Below are 20,265 nucleotides of genomic sequence, written 5' to 3' on the forward strand. Positions count from 1 at the left end.
CTCAGACTCAGCAGGAAAGTAAACATAAAGAAAAAGAAAAAAAAGAATTATCTGTGTTGCTGAGAAGGCTGTTGGCGTTGCTGTCCCTACCCATGTTGCTTTCTCCTTCTGATGCTCCTGGGGGAGGGAGTAGAATCCCAACTTTATTCCCATGACCATAAATTGGCACTCGTGACTGCGCTAACAAAATATGCGAGGGCCCCAACAAACAGAAAAAGGAACTTACGTTACTCTTATAATAATCCAGTTATCAGGGTTTCGCTAATTTCCTCTCGTACTGCCATCTCCAGGCCACAGGTAATTACGAAGATTTGTTTGATTTACGTGACTGAGGTGTGATGTCACCCTCTCTGTAGACTTCATACTTGTCGGACGTTAAAAACACCACAGATATGTGCTGTAATCCAAAGAGAAATTACGGGTCCCATTAAATTGGTACTTTGGGTACTACATTCTCTGTTATGGAGGGGTTCAAGATAAATGACTGCTATACTTCGTGTGTGAGTCTTTATAAGATACCGAACTGTGAACAGACCCAGACTTTCCTTCTGAAAGCATTACCAGATTTTTCTAGACAAATGACAAAGGACTTTGTGTGCCTCTGGTGACGCACGGTGTTAGAACCGCCGCTTGCAACACTGGAGGCCCGGGTTCGAATCCCCCCTGTGGTGCAAGTGGATAACTGCCGCCCTGCTACACTAGAGGGCTCGAATCCCGGGAGTTGGACTCGATGATCTCTAAGGTCCCTTCCAACTCGCACGATACTATGATACTATGATGATATGATATGACTTTCTCCATTCTCATGATAGATTCAACACTTCTTTTTTTCACTGTGTGACTGTAGAGAGCAGTATTCACAACTTAACGGCATGCCGTGTGTTCTGAATTAGAGACATGAAGGGAACAGAGCTGGGACTGGGTGATAGCGCACCTCCTTCAACTATTTTGTTTTCCTGAGCTGTGGTTTGTCTTATTTTCTTCTAAATGGTATTTTAAGCAATAGGAGCTTAAACGTGCCTTCTGCCTGCCTTAGAACTGCAGAAGACCTCAAGTGCAGAACTCGCTGTTTAATACATGGGAAGGTATGAGGAAATGGGGCCATCCAAGACATACAAACAATACGTTCCCTCTTTCCATTATACGTAAGGTACAGTGGCATTGTACCAGGGGGCGAGCACCACAGTGGTAAGAAACTTGTTGTTGGACCTCTCCCGCAAGTACTAAAAGAAGTACCACAACAGCCAAAGTCCAGCGGCTGTGCCAGGAATAGCCAACTATGTAGCTGCCATGATTTGATCTGCACCAGATTTCTAGGTTAGCATTTTCCTCTTAGATACTTCCTTGTTAATCCCAAAGCCTTTTAATTATGTCTTGTATGGAGAGTAGCAGAAACTGCATAGGAAGTCATTTATCTTTGTCTTTATCCTAGCCACTCTTACCAGAGTAATATTCATCTGAAGAAGGAAGTTCTTTGAGCCAGGCTATTATTCCATCATAAACTGTCTGTAATTCTTCTACACGCACAGCATTTTGTCCACATCTACCAATATCTGTCTCGCTAACAAGCCTGCTTGTGTGTTTTATCCACAACCCACTGAACTTGGTAGCCATCTTTGCAGTGGGCTTTGGATCTTGAACCAAGAAAGAAAAATAGAAGGGTATTTGTGTTGTTACAAGTTCCTATAGACCTAATTGCAGGTCACTTATGCCTGTTATATAAATGCTAATGTTATTGTGGATTTTATTACCTCACTGGATTATGCATGAACCAGAGTTGTCCCATCAAGCTTAATGGGGCCATTAGATCTAAGAAGAATGACAAAAATTATTTCTCAGTAGGTTATATATTACCTGGCTAAATATAGGCTATTTTCTATTTATTTATCTTTTGTCATTCAAACTTTTTCATACTCCTCCTTTTTATGGGTTAATATGTTCTGTGTTTTGTTAGACAGATCCAGGGTTCCTGGGCTAGTGGTGATATGAGCTGAATCAGCTGCTGAATGATGGAATAGCTCACTTGCTTTCATGGTTTCTAATCAGTTTTCATTAGCTGAGGTTCAGAGCCATTATTTGTTAAGATTTACATCTGGATGTCAAGGTGGGTTTGCAGGCATAGCTTTTATAATTGGCTGATGAGACAGTGACAGTGTAGGGTGTTTTACTTCAAGCAGTGCATAAGAATGTACACTGATTTTGTTGCCTTTAGCAGATCTGCCAAATACCAATTGAAGAAGCAGGAATTAACATGTTTATTCATCTTTTTAGCTGCATTCAGGGACAAGCAAAGCTCTGTCCTCCCCTTAAACATAGCTGGAGAAAATTCAGACCACGGAGGCAGGCCCATTTCCAGTGTCTTCATTTCAGCAAATACTCACTCTAAGCTTTGATTGTCCTTTAATATGCATATATTCATGCTGTGGAGCTATGCTGAAGAACTCCAGGAAGGCGTGTGCTCTCACCCACATTAATCACCCAGACACTTCATAACTACCTGGATTACAGGAGAAAGTGACTCATCTACTGATGACACTGGATAAAAGCAAGAGGGGGAAGAAATCCCCAATTCTCACACCTCCTTCCTCTGCACACAGTAAGGAGGCACTCAAGGGCAAAGCCAGAGCTGGAGGGGAAACTGTGTGTCAGAGCCCAGGCCTGCTGCTGTGGGCAGCAAAAGCCATGTAATCCCTGGACATGTCAGCTGCTAATGCTCTGACCTGAAACCAGTTCATCTCCAGAGGGAGAGGTCTGCTTGCTCTCTGCTGCCTGTGGGAAAAGCACTTCTGCCAATGCGATCTCTCTCTTCAAAGTTTCCACGTTACTTACATGAGCAGTCCTACCCCCGTGCAGGTTTTCCTTTGATAGGTGAGCCCCTGATAACTTGAAAATCACACCTACACTCAGCTAGGAGCTAACCAGATCTATAATCAAGCACAGTATAGTGGGGTTATGCCTATTATTTCAGAGTTGTTTTATTATTAGTTTGTCCTGATGAGATGTATACCCCAAACAAGAACAGGCTCAATAAAACAAAGGAATAAGATTAATTTCCTGTCTATTACTAGAAATACTCACTGGTGAGGAACCCTTCTACGTCAGCAGACATGTCTGCAGAAGGCTGAATTCTTGCCGTGCGTGTTGCAGCAGTGAGTTGCTGTGTGACACCATCCCTCGTGCCATCTCAGTGCAAATGCCTTGGGAAGAAAGGGAAAAAAAGAGAGGTCTGCTTGCCGCTGCTCAGTTTGCATCTCTCTCAATATAATCATCGAATGACACTTGATTATTCTAAGTGCTCTTGTAGTTGCAAATCATCATGTGGTTTGGAACTGTCAGTCTGACCTTTACTAGGCAGAAACTGAAAACGATTTTTGCCTGTGACTTATTTCTATTACTAAATAACAATGTAGACCCAGATACACAGTGAATACGGAAAGTTCAGTTGTACAGACTGACTTACAGACATTGTGAATTTACTCTTTGCTTTTTCTAACTGCGCTGAGGAAGCAGGTTGTTGTATTGAAATAAAGGCATGGAAATAACCTGTAAGTGGCTCTCTCCAAGATCTCAGGCTTGCTGTAAAAGCTGTAGCTAAGTGAAAAGGGGTTGCACCCTTTGTGACTGGCAGCATAATAAAAATGCCCCGGTTTATTCTGCTCATTACTCCCTCCCACTTGTAGCTGATTTCCTGCATGGTTTCCAAAACATGAAATCTGCAATCAGATATGTCCTTGAGTGTCAATGCATTAGGGAAATAAAACAAGAAAAAAGACAACAGCAGTCACTTGGAGCTGAACGACTTAATAGCGCTGTATTAAACTGCAGGAGCATTCTTTGCCCTAAATGAGCCTGTCCAGGGGGTGGGAGAAAGGAAGCTATTTGTCTTTTCCACTCAGCAGCGTGTTGGAACAACGCCCTGCAGGAGTGGCAGGGTGAGCCCAGAGCTGGGGCTGAGAGCAGACGGAATGACAGGAGTGTCACCGGCCGGCTGGGTCCCTCCTGCACACTGCGTGGCCAGGTGGTGGCATGCCGAGGTGGCTGCTGCATCCTGGTGCCCAGCAAGGCCTTCACTTGTGTTTCCCCTTGGGCTGTTGAAGACCTGAAAATGTTGGTGACCTGTAAAAGGAAGATGAAAGCTCCTCTGTTGTGTTGTCAAAAGACTGTGGCTTGTCTGTGTTATGAAACTTTGGACTGCAATAACGACGGTGTTTCACTTTGCAAATCCCTTGTTCGTGTGTTGTTCTGTCGCTGTCTTTTTACTGACACGACGTCATGGCAAGAGATGTCCAACTCACAGCAAGCCTTGAATTTATTTTATTTTCTGATAGAGAAAAATCCTGTTCTTGATTCTGCTGTCTTTTTAAACTTGATTAAAATACAGTTACAGACGAAAATGTAATAGATGCGCGTTGAAAATTCTTGGAGGTCAAACCAAACAAGACTAATCCAGTGACAGGTAAATGCAGGAGATGCACAAGCTGATGCAGTTAATTAGCTGCCATTCGGTCGGACCAAGGAAGATGAACTGGGAGGCCAAGCTCCAGTGCTTGTCCCTTGCAAGCCTCACATACCTAAGGCTCAGCATCTTCTGCTTTTCAAGTCATCACCTTTTGCTTTACTGCTTCTTCCAGGTTGGGCCATAAGTAAGTGACAGGCATTCCCATAAATATTAATGTGAAGATACATATAACACATATGTAAAATAACTTTAGGATGTTATTTGTCTTTATATATAGACATCCTAATGTTATTTTAATGTTATCTCCGACTGTAAATTAACCCCAAATATCCATTCTCTGGGGAAGTAGGGCTGCCCCATGAGCCACTCAGTTGCTGGAGTCCGTGTGGACTCCTTTCTTTGAAGCATGGTAATTGGTTACTTCTTTCATGACACTATGATCAGAAATCAGGCATTTCTCAGTCAGGCAGAAAGGTTCTGTAAGGCTACAAAGTGCCAGACCTCGGCTACCAACGAGAAGTGACTGGAGTGTAGTTACGTTTATGCACCTTCAGCCTTGTAATGTAGAGTTCTTTCACCTTTCCCTGCTCAGCTTTTAGAATAAACCAGTGCACCCACTTGTATTTCCAGCCTACATGGTGATGAAGCTGGCGATGGTGATAGGAGGTGAAGGTGATGAGCTGTGCTATCTCTGTCAAGGCAGTTTTGTTGTCTGCCACTCCCCACCACTGTGTATCCAGAAGCTCCTGAGCCACTCCATAGGGGGCCGTCTTTGGAAGACCTGGGCCTGAAGGAAAGTTTGTTCCTTTGGCTCTAGATTACCTGCAGACATCTGAGAAGAGTCTGGCAGCCAATATTATTGTAGATTTTTATCAACATTTCTCTCCCAGTGCAAGGCATAATTAGATATGTGACAGTTATTGCCCAGATGACACATTTTAGCCAGCTGTTCTCAATGTTCTTTGAATTGCTTAAACACATCCACACCTTAGTGTTTGTTATGAATTCACCCACGGTACAGCATACTAATTTTATGTTCACTGTCTGGTAAATAAATGAAGTTGAACCCTACTTCATCGCAGCAGAAAGGAAAATAAGATTTCCTTTGGTAATAATGAGTCCTTAGGAAGGACATATTGCTGGGATCTGATCAAGAAGCTGTGGTGTGATTTACACTCAAAATAAAATAGGACTGTGTCATTAGAGAAGGAGATAACAACTCAGTTACCACTGCCACCAAGGAGGTATCATGTCCGGGAAGACACTTTGGTTTCCTAGTCCTTTCATTTGCCAGCATAACAATCTTAAAAGCAAGCTCAATGATGTTTACTTTTTTTGTAGCACTTCAGTAGTCTAAGGGCATAGAGGGTCATCTGGAATGGGTGAGGTTTGGACAGGAGCTGTGTCTGTGGGTGTCAGTTTCTTCATTAAGGTTGACTTGGACTCCAGGAAGTCCTTGTTAGTGCCGTGGGTAGCTAGACTCCGTGCTGGGAGGAGCAGTGTGTAGTAGACCACCTTTTCCTTGCTAAGGACTGTATACATTTTTCAAATCAAATAGGAATGTCAAGCTGCACCACCACCTCTCCTTCTCCCTTTCTTCCCCTCCCGCCCCCAAGCCATTGGATTCATCAGTAATCAAGTAGCCACTGAGTCCTGAATGCAGCGATTCCGATTCTGGAGATGCTGAAAAGGAGCTGTGGCGTTCTCCTCCCTCTGAAATCTCCTGCTTGAGAGCAACAAGATGAGCAGATATTTCTCTTTGAGCATGAGCTCCACTCTGGCCTTGGGCTTTTGAGGCAACCAAGTACACCACACAACCCTCACAATGACAACACTGAGACACTATCTTAATGCATACACAGATGCAAAGTGCTGGGTTGACATCACACATTTTCGTTGCCTTCCCTGCGTGTCTTTTTCACAATTGCATTTTTTTTTTTACAAATCACAGCAATTCCAATGTACCTCGGAGCACTGGTTTTGCTCAGAAGGTCCTTCAATTGCTCCTTCACTCCTGCACTCCTTCTCTTTAAGAGTCTTTGCTCCCTCCCGTCTGGTGCCTATTGTAGGGCACTTGCTGCAGGCAATGTGCCTGGGCTGCTGTTTCCTGCTGGAGCATGTTGTTGTGCTCTGTAGCTGGGCAGGCAAAGACAACTCAGGTGTGACTCATACTGCTCCTCCAGTTTAGGAGCTGCTTGAAGAATGATTAAGGGGGGGGGGGGGGGGAAAGAAAAAAGAAAAAAAAAGCGAGAGTGTGTGCGTAATTAGGGCTGGGAAAGTGGGAGTGGTGTCAATGAGCAGGCAAGCTAACAGACTCTTCTGCTCAGCAAGGTTTCGCCACAGGTCTCTAGTTCTTCGTGTCGGACCCATTTCGTTGATTCATTTACCAGGATTATACCTTTGCAAAGTAAGTACAGCATTATTTTTTCTTCCTCTGGTACTTTGATTCCTAACCAACAGTTAGGAACTCCGACGTGAAATGCAATAGCGTAGAGTGAGCAGGATAAGGAAGCTCATACAAAAAGCCAGCATGTGGAATTAAAGGTGGGAAAAAGCCTGCTCAAACTATAACATTTTGGTTCTGTCCCAGCATTGCTGTGCTTACCCATCTACATTCCTTACCCCTGATGGCGAGTGGGGTCTGACAGGTGAGACTGTGAAGATATTAGGAATTATTAGAATACTTAGGCTACCTGTTGACTGTTCCAAATGGCTTTTCCTGAATCAGGAAAGCAGGCTGTATGTGATGCCACGAAAACGCTCCATCTCTCTAAGTAGGTGTAGACTGTTTTAGAAGTTTACAAAAGAATATTCTTCTTGTTTTCTGCATGGGTTTGTATGCTTTGCTCTGTTTGCTTTGTCTAAGCCTTGCTAGTTCAAAGGACAAGAGCTTAAGCCTGCTAATTACCTACTTTATCTTCAGCGTGCTCATCCGGTTGGAAAAATTCACTGACTGTTGAGGCACAATAAAACATATTCTGGAGACTCTCTAATTCCTGGAGTGATTTTCTCAAGTGTGTTGCTGATGGTGCTTTTTCCACAACCCGATGAACGCTCTGATCTCACTAAAGTAAAGCATCAGTCTGACATTGGGAGAAACATCTGTTCAGAGGGAATCATGTCTTTGTCACAGTGCTGTGCAGCCTGCCTGGTAGAGAGCTGCCATTTGTGTAGAAGTAGGAGGAAGAGGCTCACGAGAGTTTTGTTCCTTTACATTTTGTGTTATCCAAGCAAGAGCTCCTGTAAGATCATGTTAAATGAGCAAGTTTGGAGGGGGAATGCCCCATTCATACGTGGGCTCTTTCATATCATTTATCTAAACTGAAATGACTGTGGGTGTTCACTCACCGCTCCTGAGCCGTAGCCCTAGTGCACAGCCCCAGTACCAGCCCAGCTTGGATGGCCACCACCCTGTCTGCCCTGGGTGTGCTCTCCTCAGGGCTCTTTAACAAAGGCAAGAATAAAAGGAATACTTGCTCTGCTTTATCAGATGATTCTTACCATTTGGCTGACATGACTTGTCAAGTTTCCACAGAGATGTTGCTGTTCTTCTGATTAATTTTTAGAAGATAAGCTACATTTAGTTTTTCTCTTAGTAAGCAAATAGTAAACAAAGCCTTAGTTCTGTTGGTTGCATTCAGGAGTGACAGAGCAAAAATAGCATCTTATGCTACTAAGCACCTCCAAATTATTTATTTCTGAGCTGATTCTAGTGCCTTTCAGCTTCCTCCTCTATCCGAGCGTGTTTCTTGAACTTTGCAGCCCCCGTCATAGCTTTAAGCAAAGCTGGGTGGATCACAAGCTGCCTGTGCTTAGAAGGTGCCACCGTGCCGCAGGCCTCTCAGAATGCTGACTTGCTGCTCCTACTGGGAAAGCAGGGACTCAGCCAGAATCCAAGCAGCCCTTCTTGAAATTTCAATTCCAATTTTGTTGACTCCTCCCTGTGTGAGAGTTTCCTGTGATTACTGACTCCGGAGCTGGGTCTGGTTTCTGGGACTGCTCATGGGCACCTGATGGGTTTTATTCTTGAGGGGGGCCTCAGCTCTTCTCACTCAGCCAGAACTTGCTGCAGTGGAGTCACTGACACAGCTTGGGGTGCTCAGGGCTTGAAAGAGGTTCAAGATTTTGTAATGTTTCATGCAGTAAATTCCTTTCGAGCATATGAATGTCATGAGCTTCTATGTGTCATATGTCATTAATAAATGGAGCATTAAAAAAGAAGACCGACCAGATGCAGTTAAAAAAGATGATGAGACAGAGATTATTCTTTGCTATTCAGCCATTTCTGAAACAGCAGGGTGAAACTGAGGGTTTGTTTTTTTTTTTTCCCCCCAACAAAATCCTCTGAATGTGCATTATATCAGCAGTAGCACTAAAAGAAAGAAAAAATAAGAGTGATAAGCCTTGCCACTACCAGGAACGGGTTCTCTAGGTGTAACAAAGGCACTGGGAAGCATCACCAGTTACTGAGTGAACAGAAGGTCTGTAAAAGGCTCACCATGAAGCACCTCCAGGTTTCCTCACTGAAGAGGAACATAGAAACCTTGCAGAAAAGGTTTTCTGCACCGCTGCAACCTCAGCGGCAGTCCCAGATCTTCATATTTGATTTTACTGTCCTTCGCCACTGTTTTGCCCAAAGCTCTCTTCTCCTTTGACATATGCAGAGTTCATCGTTTCTAACAAGCTTGACTTTACTGGTAATGAGTTGCTTTTGTATGCGAGAAGCTGTGACCACAGGAATGACAGAGATGCTTGTAATGCTGACTGGCGCTGAGTTCTCACTTTTACACCCAGAAAAACTCTGAGAACATTTCCCAGACCTCACTCTGACACCAGCTTGATTCCTGCTGACACTGTAAAATGGGATCTCCCAGGGTAATCTTTGTTACCAAGCATCTCAGGACACTGCCTGTCATGGGAGATGGACAGTCCCATTCTGCTTGAAAAGCGTCTTGCAGGAGTCCTCTACATGTAGCAAACATCCTCCTCTTCATTTTTATTTGGGGGTAACTGGTGCTATATATTTAATACATATATATTTTTTCCTCCTCAAGATTAATTGCTCTCTTTGCATTCAGTGGTAATTAGGAAGTACTTTGTTGCTAATGCCAACAGTCAGAGCACTATGTGAGAGGACACCACTGGGTAAGTGTGCTTTTCAAACCTGGATTTAAAAAGCCTTGGTTTTATGCCAGTATTATTTTTTCACTTAATTAGATCATGCAGTACATTTCAGTAACCTCTTGTACAGAGTCTTTTAGCTAAAATTAAGCCAGGGACCCTACTAAATATGTAGAATATATACATATGTAAGTTAATGGAAACAGAGATGGGAAGGCCTTTTCAAATCAAACAGGTCTTATGTGGAAGTCAAAGTTTTCTCTGCTGCACTGCAGACAAAATACTCCCCTGTTCTGTTACTCCTATAAAAATGGATAAATACCAGATTATTTTGGAAATCTCTACTCTCAACTACAAAAACTGCCACAGCATCTCTATACAGTGATGTCTGATATTCAGCAAAGTCCGGGCAATACGACGCATGCTCTCGAATGCAGATTTTTGTCATTCAAAATGCCATTCCAAAGAGGGATAAGAGTGAGTGGTTGGGAGCTGGTGTTCTTACTCTGGAGAGAGTTCACTGCCCAGATGTCCTCTCCTCCCCTTTCTGTCTTCTCTTACCTAACTGCTGTCATCTGGGGAGATCTTTACTCATCTGATGAGATCTAGGACGCAAAAGGTACGAGCCAGGTACACATTTAAGACTGCAGTATTAAGTAGTCATTTGAGAGAAATCCCTGTCCTTAAGGTGCTTCTTGGAAGATCAGCAAACCTCACATCGAGGTAATGTTTCAGATAAATAGGCGACTTTCCTGTTTGCATCTTCTGTGTCAGAGCCTGAAGTGTTATTGTGAATAGATGTCTGGATAAGAAACTTTCCATGCCATATACATTCTGATATTTCGCCATTTTTTCTTTTTCCTGGGCAGAGAACATGTTAAAGAAACTTTCTGAGTTCTGTTGGCAGTCTTTGCCCATTTGAAGTCCCTTGCAGCATTCATCTTTTCCTTTCGGTCTCTTTCAATAGATAGGGCTGCCGAACACCAGTTTATCAGATTGCCTTTCCCTTTCTTAAGGGACACGCGATTCTGGGGGTAGAAAAGTGTAACTCTTCTATCTAAACTCACTATCCCAAAGGAGTCATCATCTTCTGTGTCCTTGCTGGTCTTAAGCCCAATGTGATACTGACTGAAATTCTATGGTTTGCCTTTGTTGTCTTTAATCAACACAAACAGAATTACACTAAAGTGCAGTTTTAGATCTAAGAAAGCAGTCTGGAAGATCGGAGTATTCCATGGCATTCCCAGAACATGGTTCAGAACATCTGTCACTTGGCACTAACTTTTCCATTCCTGACTGCATAGATCAGCTAACAGCCCTGCAGCAATTGCAGTTACTCTGAACTGCTAGGAAAACATTTGCAGTCCTCACTGTAAGTGATGAGTGGGCACATAGCAGTATTTATGTAGGAGGCTAAGTACTTAGAGTTTCTAGGATGATCTCAACCTACAGGACCAGACAGCTTTCTGGAGACTTCTAGCAAGGGTAGGGAGAACAGGGAATCACCCCTTAGAGAGAGGACGTACCACAGCTAAAGCTTTAATGAACAATTAGACACAAAGCAAGAGGCGAGAAAGATTGTGAAACTTTTAAAGGCCTATCAAAGCACTAGGAGAGCCCAAAGCATAGGCAAAATGCCTTATAAGTTGGCACATTTGAAGGGTATCAATTAAAAAGAGATTAAATCCATATGTTATCCAGCGTGACTCGATATGTGTGGGTCACCTTGACCAACCCAGACTTCTCCATGTACGTCTGGTAATTCTGGCTCCACATAGCATGCAGAATTGCCAGCTGTCACTTGAAGGTAAGGGCTTGTACTGAGCTACCTTGGTTGGGCATGGACAAGACTTTCCTCAAATGCTGCTGGTGGTGTCTGAGACTGGGAAGGACTGGTCAAGCCTTTTTCGCCTCCCTCTATAGGCTCAAGCTGTCCACTCCCCATACTGGTGTCCAGCCTCCTTCATCAAGGAAATCAGTGACCTGCCAGCCCCGCTGCAACAGGAGTTCACTCTGGGGGTCATCTCTCTTTATCCTTTTCTGTTTCAGGATGACGATGGATGCTCTTCAACTAGCAAACACTGCCTTTGCTGTTGATATGTTCAAAAAGCTATGCGAGAAGGACAAAACAGCCAATATTGTCTTTGCCCCACTGTGTACCTCCACGTCTTTGGCTCTGGCATATAAAGCCACAAAGGGTGACACTGCAGACCAAATGAAAAAGGTGAGCTGTCAGCATGCTGCTCTGTAGCTACAAAATTATACGGTTATCAGAGGTGGCTTTTCTATTTATTCTTGTTAATAGTGTACAGGATATCCCCTGGATAGAAAACTGTCCATTCAAAATTCCAGAACATTTCCACACTCCAAGGCTCCACACAATCAAGGAGGCTGAAAATCACTGGCATATGGGGAAAAAAAAACACCTTTCTCAAGCATTTACAAGGTGGATGGGGACATGGACATGGCAGAGCGCTCAGCAGTTGCATTAAGGCCTTGTCTCCTTTCAGCAGAGCGCTGATTGTGGCTGAATGTCACTGATGAAGTCACTGCATTTTCTGGATAATTGTTTTGTGGTTATCAAGGACTGCCTAAGCTTACCAGCACTGGAAATAATTTTGCCATTACCAAGTAATTTTATCAGTTTTGTCTGTGCCATTTCCCCTTTCTCCTGCCATACAGCTGAGAGGAAGATAATGCTGTAGGAGGTAGCGCAGCTTGAATAGTGGTTTGCCTTGCAAATAGCTCTAGATGCCCAGGGGTTTTACAGCACCACGAAGCAGCATCATGGTGATGGTGCAATGAGTTTATTGAGGTCATTCTGCGGCGTGGAGAGGCTGCACAACTGCCTCTGTGAGAGCCAGGATTTACACAGCCTCTTTTTATCCCAGTGCCCGCAGTCTCTGTTACCTAGAGGTGAATGAGAAGCAAATTCAGCAAGCATTTATATGTTGATTATCACCAGGATCTCGGGGGCATTCCACAGATTTGAATACATTTTTCTTCCTTTAGCAGTTCCTCCCTGTACCTTTGGTTTCCCTGATGGCACACTGCTGAAGCACAGCCTCCGGTGCCTCAGCTCATCCTACGGTTTGCAATGTGCCCATTTGCACAGCAACAAAGTGATATAACCACAAAGACCTGCTGGGTGTTTTCGCAAATAGGATTATTAAAATAAATAAATAAATAAATAAAGATTTTTAGATCTTATTTCTAGTTTAAATGGCACCCTGAGGCTTCCTCACCTCAAAATTCAGGCGCTGTCTTTCCAGTGGAAGAGCTTAAAATATTAGCCTGTGCTTAATTTCACTTTCACTTGTGCCTGCAATTTGCACTAAACCATCCCATAGTAAGTGAACATCCACTTCCACAGAGTTCTGTTACGCAATTGCACTTACGTTTCACATTTCTCAAGAGGTAATTTACTGTGTCTGTAGTGTGTTCAGGGATAAAGAGCAGGAGTGAGGCTGAAAGGGAAAGGGAGGTCACTAATGTGGCTGGGGAAGGTGAGGAGGGCTGGGTAGGCTGTTTTTAATGGAACATTCACTCTCAAAGACCTTGCAACAGACAGGCACCTAAAAGCAGAGAGTTTTAGGTCAGGTTAGAACATCCTGGAGCTGGGCATGTGATTCCCAGGAGCTGGGAGGTGGGTCAGCAGCCGTACCTCTAGCTTACATTCTGTCTACCAAAGCTCACCTCTGATTGATTTCTGCTGAAATACCACATGACGCTGTGTGTCAATAATCAGAAAACCTTGCCATCTGGTAAGCAGTTCTTAAGGAAGTAACCCACTTCCAGAAAGGAAACTCACTGGAACGTTGAATTAATTTTTTAGTAATAAATAAGAGTGAGAAACTGTGTTTTTAGCTTGAATACAAATAGTCAGAGCTCAGGTCAAAACGAGGATAATCTGTTGCCAAGCTGTTAGGCCTGAAGCATGTCCAGAGGAGGACAACAAAGCTGTGAAGGGTCTGGAGCAATGATCTTACGGGAGAGCAGCTGAGGAAACTGGGATTGTTCAGTCTGGAGGAGGAGAGGCTCAGGGAAGACCGTATCAGTCTCTACCAATGCATGAGAGGAGGCTGTGGTGAGGTCAGGGCTGCCTTCTTCTCCCAGGTAGCATTAATAGAATGAGAGGCCATGGCCTCAAGTTGCACCAGAGGAGGCTCAGGTTGGATATTAGGAGAATTATTTTTCTGAAAGAGCAGTGAGGTGTTGGAACAGGCTACCCAGGGAACTGTGTGGCACTGAGAGATGTGGTTTAGTGGGCATGGTGTTGACAGTTGGACTAGATCATCTCAGAGGTCATTTCCAACCTTAAGGATACTATGATTCTATGAATTTTTAGATAATAAAAAGAAAGGCACTCAGTATTGTATTATGTTCATTATCAGGTGCTCCATTTACAAGACGTCAAAGATGTTTCTTTTGGGTTTCAAACGGTAACTGCAGATGTTTCCAAACTCACCTCTTTCTTTGCACTGAAAATGGTCAAGCGGCTCTATGTAGACAAGTCTCTCAGCCCTACCACAGTAAGTACTGCAGAAAAGTGCTTGAATTGCTTGATCAACCGGACTTCAATGCTATTCAAAACACATTCTCTCACTATTACCTTTTACTTGACTAGACTCAGATGATGAGCAGCGTAATGAAAGTTTGTAGGAGGATGATTGTTCTGCTTGACCCCAAGCAATACGGCCATTGCTACAGTCGCATTTCTTTCATTAATATGTTATAGGTCAGTAGGCGCAGTAGATTTTGAATGCAGTGTGACTTCTATGCCACATCAAGGGCTTTGCAATATAAGTATGACTGGGAAGGATTTTAAATAAAGATGGTAGTGCAAGTGTATGTCTAGTCCACACACCCATGTAATTACTGCGTGAAGAGTAGTTTTCTCTGTCTAACTGAGGAGGCACAAGCCTGGTTATTCAAAGAATACAAGTGAGGAAGGTGTTGTTTGGCCATGAAACTCAAGGACCTTGCAAACAATTGAGAAAAATGTTGTGTTTGTTTTATCGCAGTTGCCTTTGAATAGGGCCCCAAGCAAAGGCAACTTCAGCCTAGAAGTGATGTTTCAGAAGACTCACAGCCTGCTTAAATGGTGTTATAATCAGGTTGCCTGCTTTTTGACTCCATCCACAGCAGTGGGCATCTCATCTGACAAGGACAGGCACACTGTGAGCAGCCTGTGGCCTTTCTCTCATCCCTTCTTTTTGCCCAGCTCTAGACTGAAGGCTGCCTTATCCTTTCAAGCTCGGGCTGCATGTTCACTCCTGCAGCACCAAAGTTACTTTAGAAACCAATGTAACTGGACAGTCTTGGGAGCAATCTGTTGAATGTGACTTTGTATCCTGGCTGTCACCTGCTGTTAGCTATTAGCTGTTCTTTGTAATATACTCTCCGCCAACAGCTTGGGATACTGGTGTTGCAGGCTGTGTAGAGTCATCCAGTGAAGAGCATTTAAGAAAGGTTAGATGTTGTACCTTTCGTCTTTCAGGACTTTGTTAACTCCACAAAGAGGCCTTTTCCATCGGAGCTGGAACTGGTGGAGTTCAAAGAAAAAACAGAGGAAACACGACAAAAGATCAATAAATCTCTCTCAGAGCTAACTGATGGTGAGTAGGGCCTAACCTCGGGGATGCCGCTTACCTCTTTGAAGAATGATATCTTTGTCTTCATGACATCTGTTAACTACTGCTGTTAGAAGTGAATATATAGTGAAAGCAATGGGACTACACCTATTATTTGGATCCATGAGGATTAGCTGTGTTAGCATGTTTTTAAATCGTTTACTTTATTGCTGTAGCATTTCTGGAGGCAGACCTTGCATTAGCCTTTGGCAAAGCAGCTCATTTGTTTTCACTGGGAAAGTCTGGGACAATGACAGCTCCTGGCTGCGGAGCTTCACAAACATCTGACATCAATGCAACAAATCCTGGCCTCGTTCTCTAATGGAGAGTATGTGCTGAATTCTGAATTCCAGGCTGTTAATTAGTATCTCATCTCAGCAGCACAGCTGATTTTGACCACAGGTGAACATATATTCCTTACTTGGAGATGCTCTGGTGGTAACAGGGCTGCGGCACTTCTCCTGCAGTAACTCTGAGCCACTAAGTCACAAGAAGTGCTTCTCAGTGACCATCAGGGCTCCCAGGCAGAACCTGTCCTGTCTGTGTGGGGTAGAGGTCTGGTACGCGGTGCCCAAGGCAGAGCTTATGTACATGCTGTTTACAGGTAGCTCCAGGGTTGGTTGCTGCCTGTTGCCCTCATGTGGTACAAATATGAAAATATGGGTGCCTGAGTCACATCTGGTCCATCCCAAGGTGGCACAGGTGCCCACGGGGAAGTACTTTGCACTGCCTGTGTGATTTGTGCATGAATGAAGACTAACATCCACAGCATGATGAACTCAATGTCTTATGACAGCGTTTGTACAGACACAAAATATAGTGAGGAAAAGAATTACGTTCTCTTTTTTAAATCCACGGCACTATTTGGTTATGAATTGTAATTGGAGTGTATGTATCAATCCAAAAGTGAGTAGAAACTGGACTGGAACTTCCCTTGAAGTCTTGCTTTCTAAATGAGAAATATTTTTTCAGTTCTATCTGTTGAATTTCACTGAAGCTTCAGGATCTTCTTTAGAGTACAAAACAAAAGCAGTAGATACATTTTTTATTCTGTTTTATGTAAACTGAGTAAAAATGTCGTTTGGAAGATCTATCTTGATCCCAAATTCTGTTTCAAACATGAAGCTGCAGCTAGGGAACTAAATGCTTCTATTTGGGGATTTCCCTTTATAATTAAAATTGTTATCTGTGAGGTGCAGGGCAGAAATATTTTAATTCAGTACAGTTTCCACATTCTGTGAAAACCTCACATACGTTGATAATATACTGTATTAATGACCAGCTTAACCATGTTCACAGGCAAAATGGAGAATATTTTGAATGAGGATATCGTAAGCGACCAGACGCAGATCCTCCTAGTTAATGCAGCTTATTTTGTCACAAACTGGATGAAGAAGTTCCCAGAGGCAGAGATCAAAGAATGTCCTTTTAAAGTCAACAAGGTATGTCTTGAAATAAGATACAGCACTGCTTCCATTCAAATAAATGTTTGCCAGTTTTGTGCTAAGGAAATTTCAATGAGAGAAAGTGAGAAATACTTGTTACTACTATGGCACTCTCTATCAAAACTTATATGCTGTTGTAAAAGTACCTAAGCCAGTTTTCTTATTATGTTGCTAGTTTGAAGCTGTTGGTGAAACAAGCACTGATGGTCACTAATAGTAGGTAATTTTTTCCTTTAAAGCACATCCCCAATGTGTTGTGTTAAGTACATCTTGTCACAGGAAAGCCACTCCTCTTAAAGTACCAACAGCTTTCACTAGTAGAGTCTTACTGATATCGTTACATATGAAAGCCAACAAATTCCATTATAGCAATCAATGTACCACTTTCATGCAAGCTTGCAAAATATCCTCTCTCATCTTCTTTGTGAATTAAAAGGAGTAATCGATTGTCTCTTTTTGTGTTTTGCAGACTGAAACTAAGCCAGTGCAAATGATGAATCTGGAAGCTACTTTTTGCCTGGGTTACGTAAAAGAGTTAAATATTGCAATCCTTGAACTTCCATGCCTTAACAAACATATAAGCATGCTCATTCTGCTCCCCAAAGACATCGAAGATGACACAACTGGCCTGGAAAAGGTGAGAGAAAAAAACAGTACTGAGATGATGCTTTCCGTGCACAGCTGTGTTAGTCAGCTGTGGGTAGTCTAGTCTTCCTTGGATTCCTTCATTACGTTGTTGAGCTGATTCCATAGCAGATGATTGTGAAGAACCAATAATCAGAGTATGCACATTTAATGGAGTTTCTCTGGAAGTCTATAGATGAAATAATTTTTACATCAGTGTAACTGAGAGTGTAAGTTAACTCTGAATGCTACAAGCAAAAGTTGTCTTTTGGACTTTGTTTTTGGGGGGTTGATAAAAGTAATGAGTTCAGAAATGATCTTTTTGTTCCCACTTTCTCTCGACTGTGCATTCATTTCCTTTGTTCTTTATGTCCTCAGCTGGAAAAAGCACTCACACCTGAGACATTATTACAGTGGACCAATCCCAGCATGATGGCCAACACTAAAGTGAATGTATTTCTTCCAAAGTTTAGTGTGGAAGGCGATTATGACCTGAAGCCACTCCTGGAAAGCCTCGGCATGACAAATGTCTTTAATGAGAGTGCATCAGATTTCTCTGAGATGTGTGAAACCAAAGGTGTGGTTTTGTCAAAGATCGTTCATAAAGTCTCCTTGGAAGTAAATGAACAGGGTGGAGAGTCTCTAGAGGTACCCGGATATCGGATTCTGCAACACAAAGATGAATTTAAAGCTGACCACCCGTTTCTCTTTTTGTTTAGACACAACAAAACTCGCACCGTGATTCTTTCAGGCAGATTCTGTTCCCCTTAAGCAGGGAATATTAATTATGAAAAAAAAACCAAACATGATTACATTTATGGTGATGCATGTTCCTGTAAAGATTGGTGTCCTGGTTATCACCTTTGAAAGGAATTCTAAGAGGTTCATATATCAACAGGGTAATACAATGTACTCTACATATGCAGCAGAACTAGTTTATTTCCTTTTATTTAATCCCCTTAAGCTGAAGGATTCCCACTGTGCAGAACACAAGATATTTTACTAAGAAGTATCCCGTCCTCATCCACAAGAATATTTTGTTCCTCTGTGACATCTTTTTCCAAAACAAAATGAACAGAGAACCTGTTTTTGAAAGACAAGGAGCTGGAAAAGGCTCTGGGGGAAGAGCTGCGTTCCTCTTCATATCAAAAACACCTTCCCTCAAGACTCATACTCAGTGCCTAAAAGGGGAAAATGTGGACATGTGGTGTGATAGCCCTCCTCTTGTACTTGGCTATAGCCTGGTGATCCAGGCTGCTCTGCTAATGCACGGTGAAATAGTGCAGCTAAACAACTCAGAGTTTGCATCTGTGAAACAGCAGCTGCACACATGGATGCAAGAGGCAATAATAAAATGCCCAGAAGACTCTTCAGTGTGAGCTACATCAGTTCGTAGGTTGGGGAGGTTGCACTCTACTGTGTGGGATTTTTTCACTCATTCTCCTTCAGACATGGCAGAGGTAACCAGTTCACTGCAACTGAGAGGAATTCATATATACTCTGAGAAAAAGAAGGTTATGCAGTTCTAGGGTAGAAATCACTTGGATTAATAGTGAAAGTGCCACACTCTTCAGATACAGATTTTCTGGCACTCCTGGATTCAGCATTAAGGAGGCTCCACATGCTTATATAACCTCTGGGATTCAAGAAAGAAATAAAGACTTTGACTTGAGTGAGATTAACATTGTAATTACCAGTCTCCAAATTCCATATGAAATTATGGTAATTAGTTTTCATATCTATCTAAAGACTGCCTGCTGCATATGTTCAGTACTGATTTACCTAATTACTGTTCAGAATAAAGCACTACAAAACCTGTGTCAAATGTCTGCAGTACATCCAGTGTCAGTATGTTCTCCTTCACTCAGCCTCCAACAGAGGATAGGAACAGAAATCGATAGATTCATTCAGGACACAGTTAAAATAAATACAAGAAGAAAATAAATCTGTGACTGAATTGCCCTTTTGGACCACATGATAATAGCTGACAATTAAGGAGTATGTAACTAGTTGGTCATTATATAGAGTGAGTTCAATTATGCATCTTCAAAGAAGAGGCCATTTTAACTGAGTGTTCCCCTTGGTTCTTCAGATCTGAAAGAACCTAGAGATTTCTAAAGGGGAACATACAACCTTTAATACATATTCCTTTCTTCTCATACCAGAGAACAGCACAGTGGCTATTATGGATTTGGAGAGAGTTCTAGTTTGATTCTTGATGTTCCTAAACCACAGGTAGCCTTTAGTCTCAAAGATTAAGTGATTTCACCATTTGGCTTCCCTTTGTGAACCTCTAATGGTCTCTGATCTTAATATCAGACTGTTAGCGGATACATTGGTTGTGTACACATCTTTGAAGGCACTGAGGGGACTAACCCACCCAAACCAACAAGAGGTGAGTCCCTGCAGGAATCTAGGGGTCTTTGCTGCTGTTCATCAGGCATTCTGATACATGGATAAAAGAACGCAATATGTAAGAATTAATTACATTCTGTCTGATAGGAAACAACTAGCTCAATAGCTTCAGTGATAACTGAGTGTCTGGAAAATGCTTTATGTGCCTCATCATTGTCTGATCTGTTTTGCTGGGGTTGTAGTTATCCAGAGCTGTCATCATGGTGGTGTCCACTGATTCCCCATGGGTCTGGGCATTGCACGTGGGGTTGGCAGCTGATGAGAAGCTGGGCAGTCTGCACATAGGCAAGGTGGACTAGTTACCTACAGTCTGTGCAGTTTCTCTGTGTTTCAGCACTGACTTGTGGTCTAGTAGTTGCAGGTATCCAGCAAGCCATATCACACTTCATTGCTCCTGCTGTGCTGGTCTGCTAGACTGATGTAAATCTCTGTTAGACTGCCCCATCCCTCTTTTTCTGCCTGGATAAGACTTATTGAAGGAGAAAAGCTGAGATATCACTCTCAGATTTTCCAGATCATGAAAACATTGCAATGTAGGAGCCATTCAGTCCAGCTCATACTCCATTTA

General features: G+C 42.8%; 1 protein-coding gene and 1 long non-coding RNA gene across 2 annotated transcripts in view; one reads left to right on the forward strand and one right to left on the reverse strand.

Annotated features, from left to right (window-relative positions):
- Positions 1-789: 789 nt before the first annotated feature.
- Positions 790-20,265, reverse strand: part of LOC140247735 (uncharacterized) — a 34,081-nt gene continuing 14,605 nt past the window's right edge. The window contains exons 2-3 of the long non-coding RNA XR_011902759.1: positions 3,079-3,197; positions 790-884 (exon numbers count right to left, since the gene is read on the reverse strand). This is a non-coding gene — a long non-coding RNA (uncharacterized lncRNA). The remainder of the gene's footprint in view (positions 885-3,078; positions 3,198-20,265) is intronic.
- SERPINB5 (serpin family B member 5) lies at positions 6,739-19,104 on the forward strand. Its single transcript, XM_072327607.1, has 7 exons — positions 6,739-6,866; positions 11,630-11,804; positions 13,975-14,112; positions 15,081-15,198; positions 16,513-16,655; positions 17,128-17,295; positions 17,661-19,104. The coding sequence occupies exons 2-7, from the start codon at positions 11,631-11,633 to the stop codon at positions 18,051-18,053; spliced, it is 1,134 nt and encodes a 377-aa protein (XP_072183708.1). The 5' UTR covers positions 6,739-6,866; position 11,630; the 3' UTR covers positions 18,054-19,104.

Source organism: Excalfactoria chinensis, chromosome 2 (genome assembly GCF_039878825.1).
Source record: "Excalfactoria chinensis isolate bCotChi1 chromosome 2, bCotChi1.hap2, whole genome shotgun sequence".
Taxonomy (NCBI): Eukaryota; Metazoa; Chordata; class Aves; order Galliformes; family Phasianidae; genus Excalfactoria; species Excalfactoria chinensis.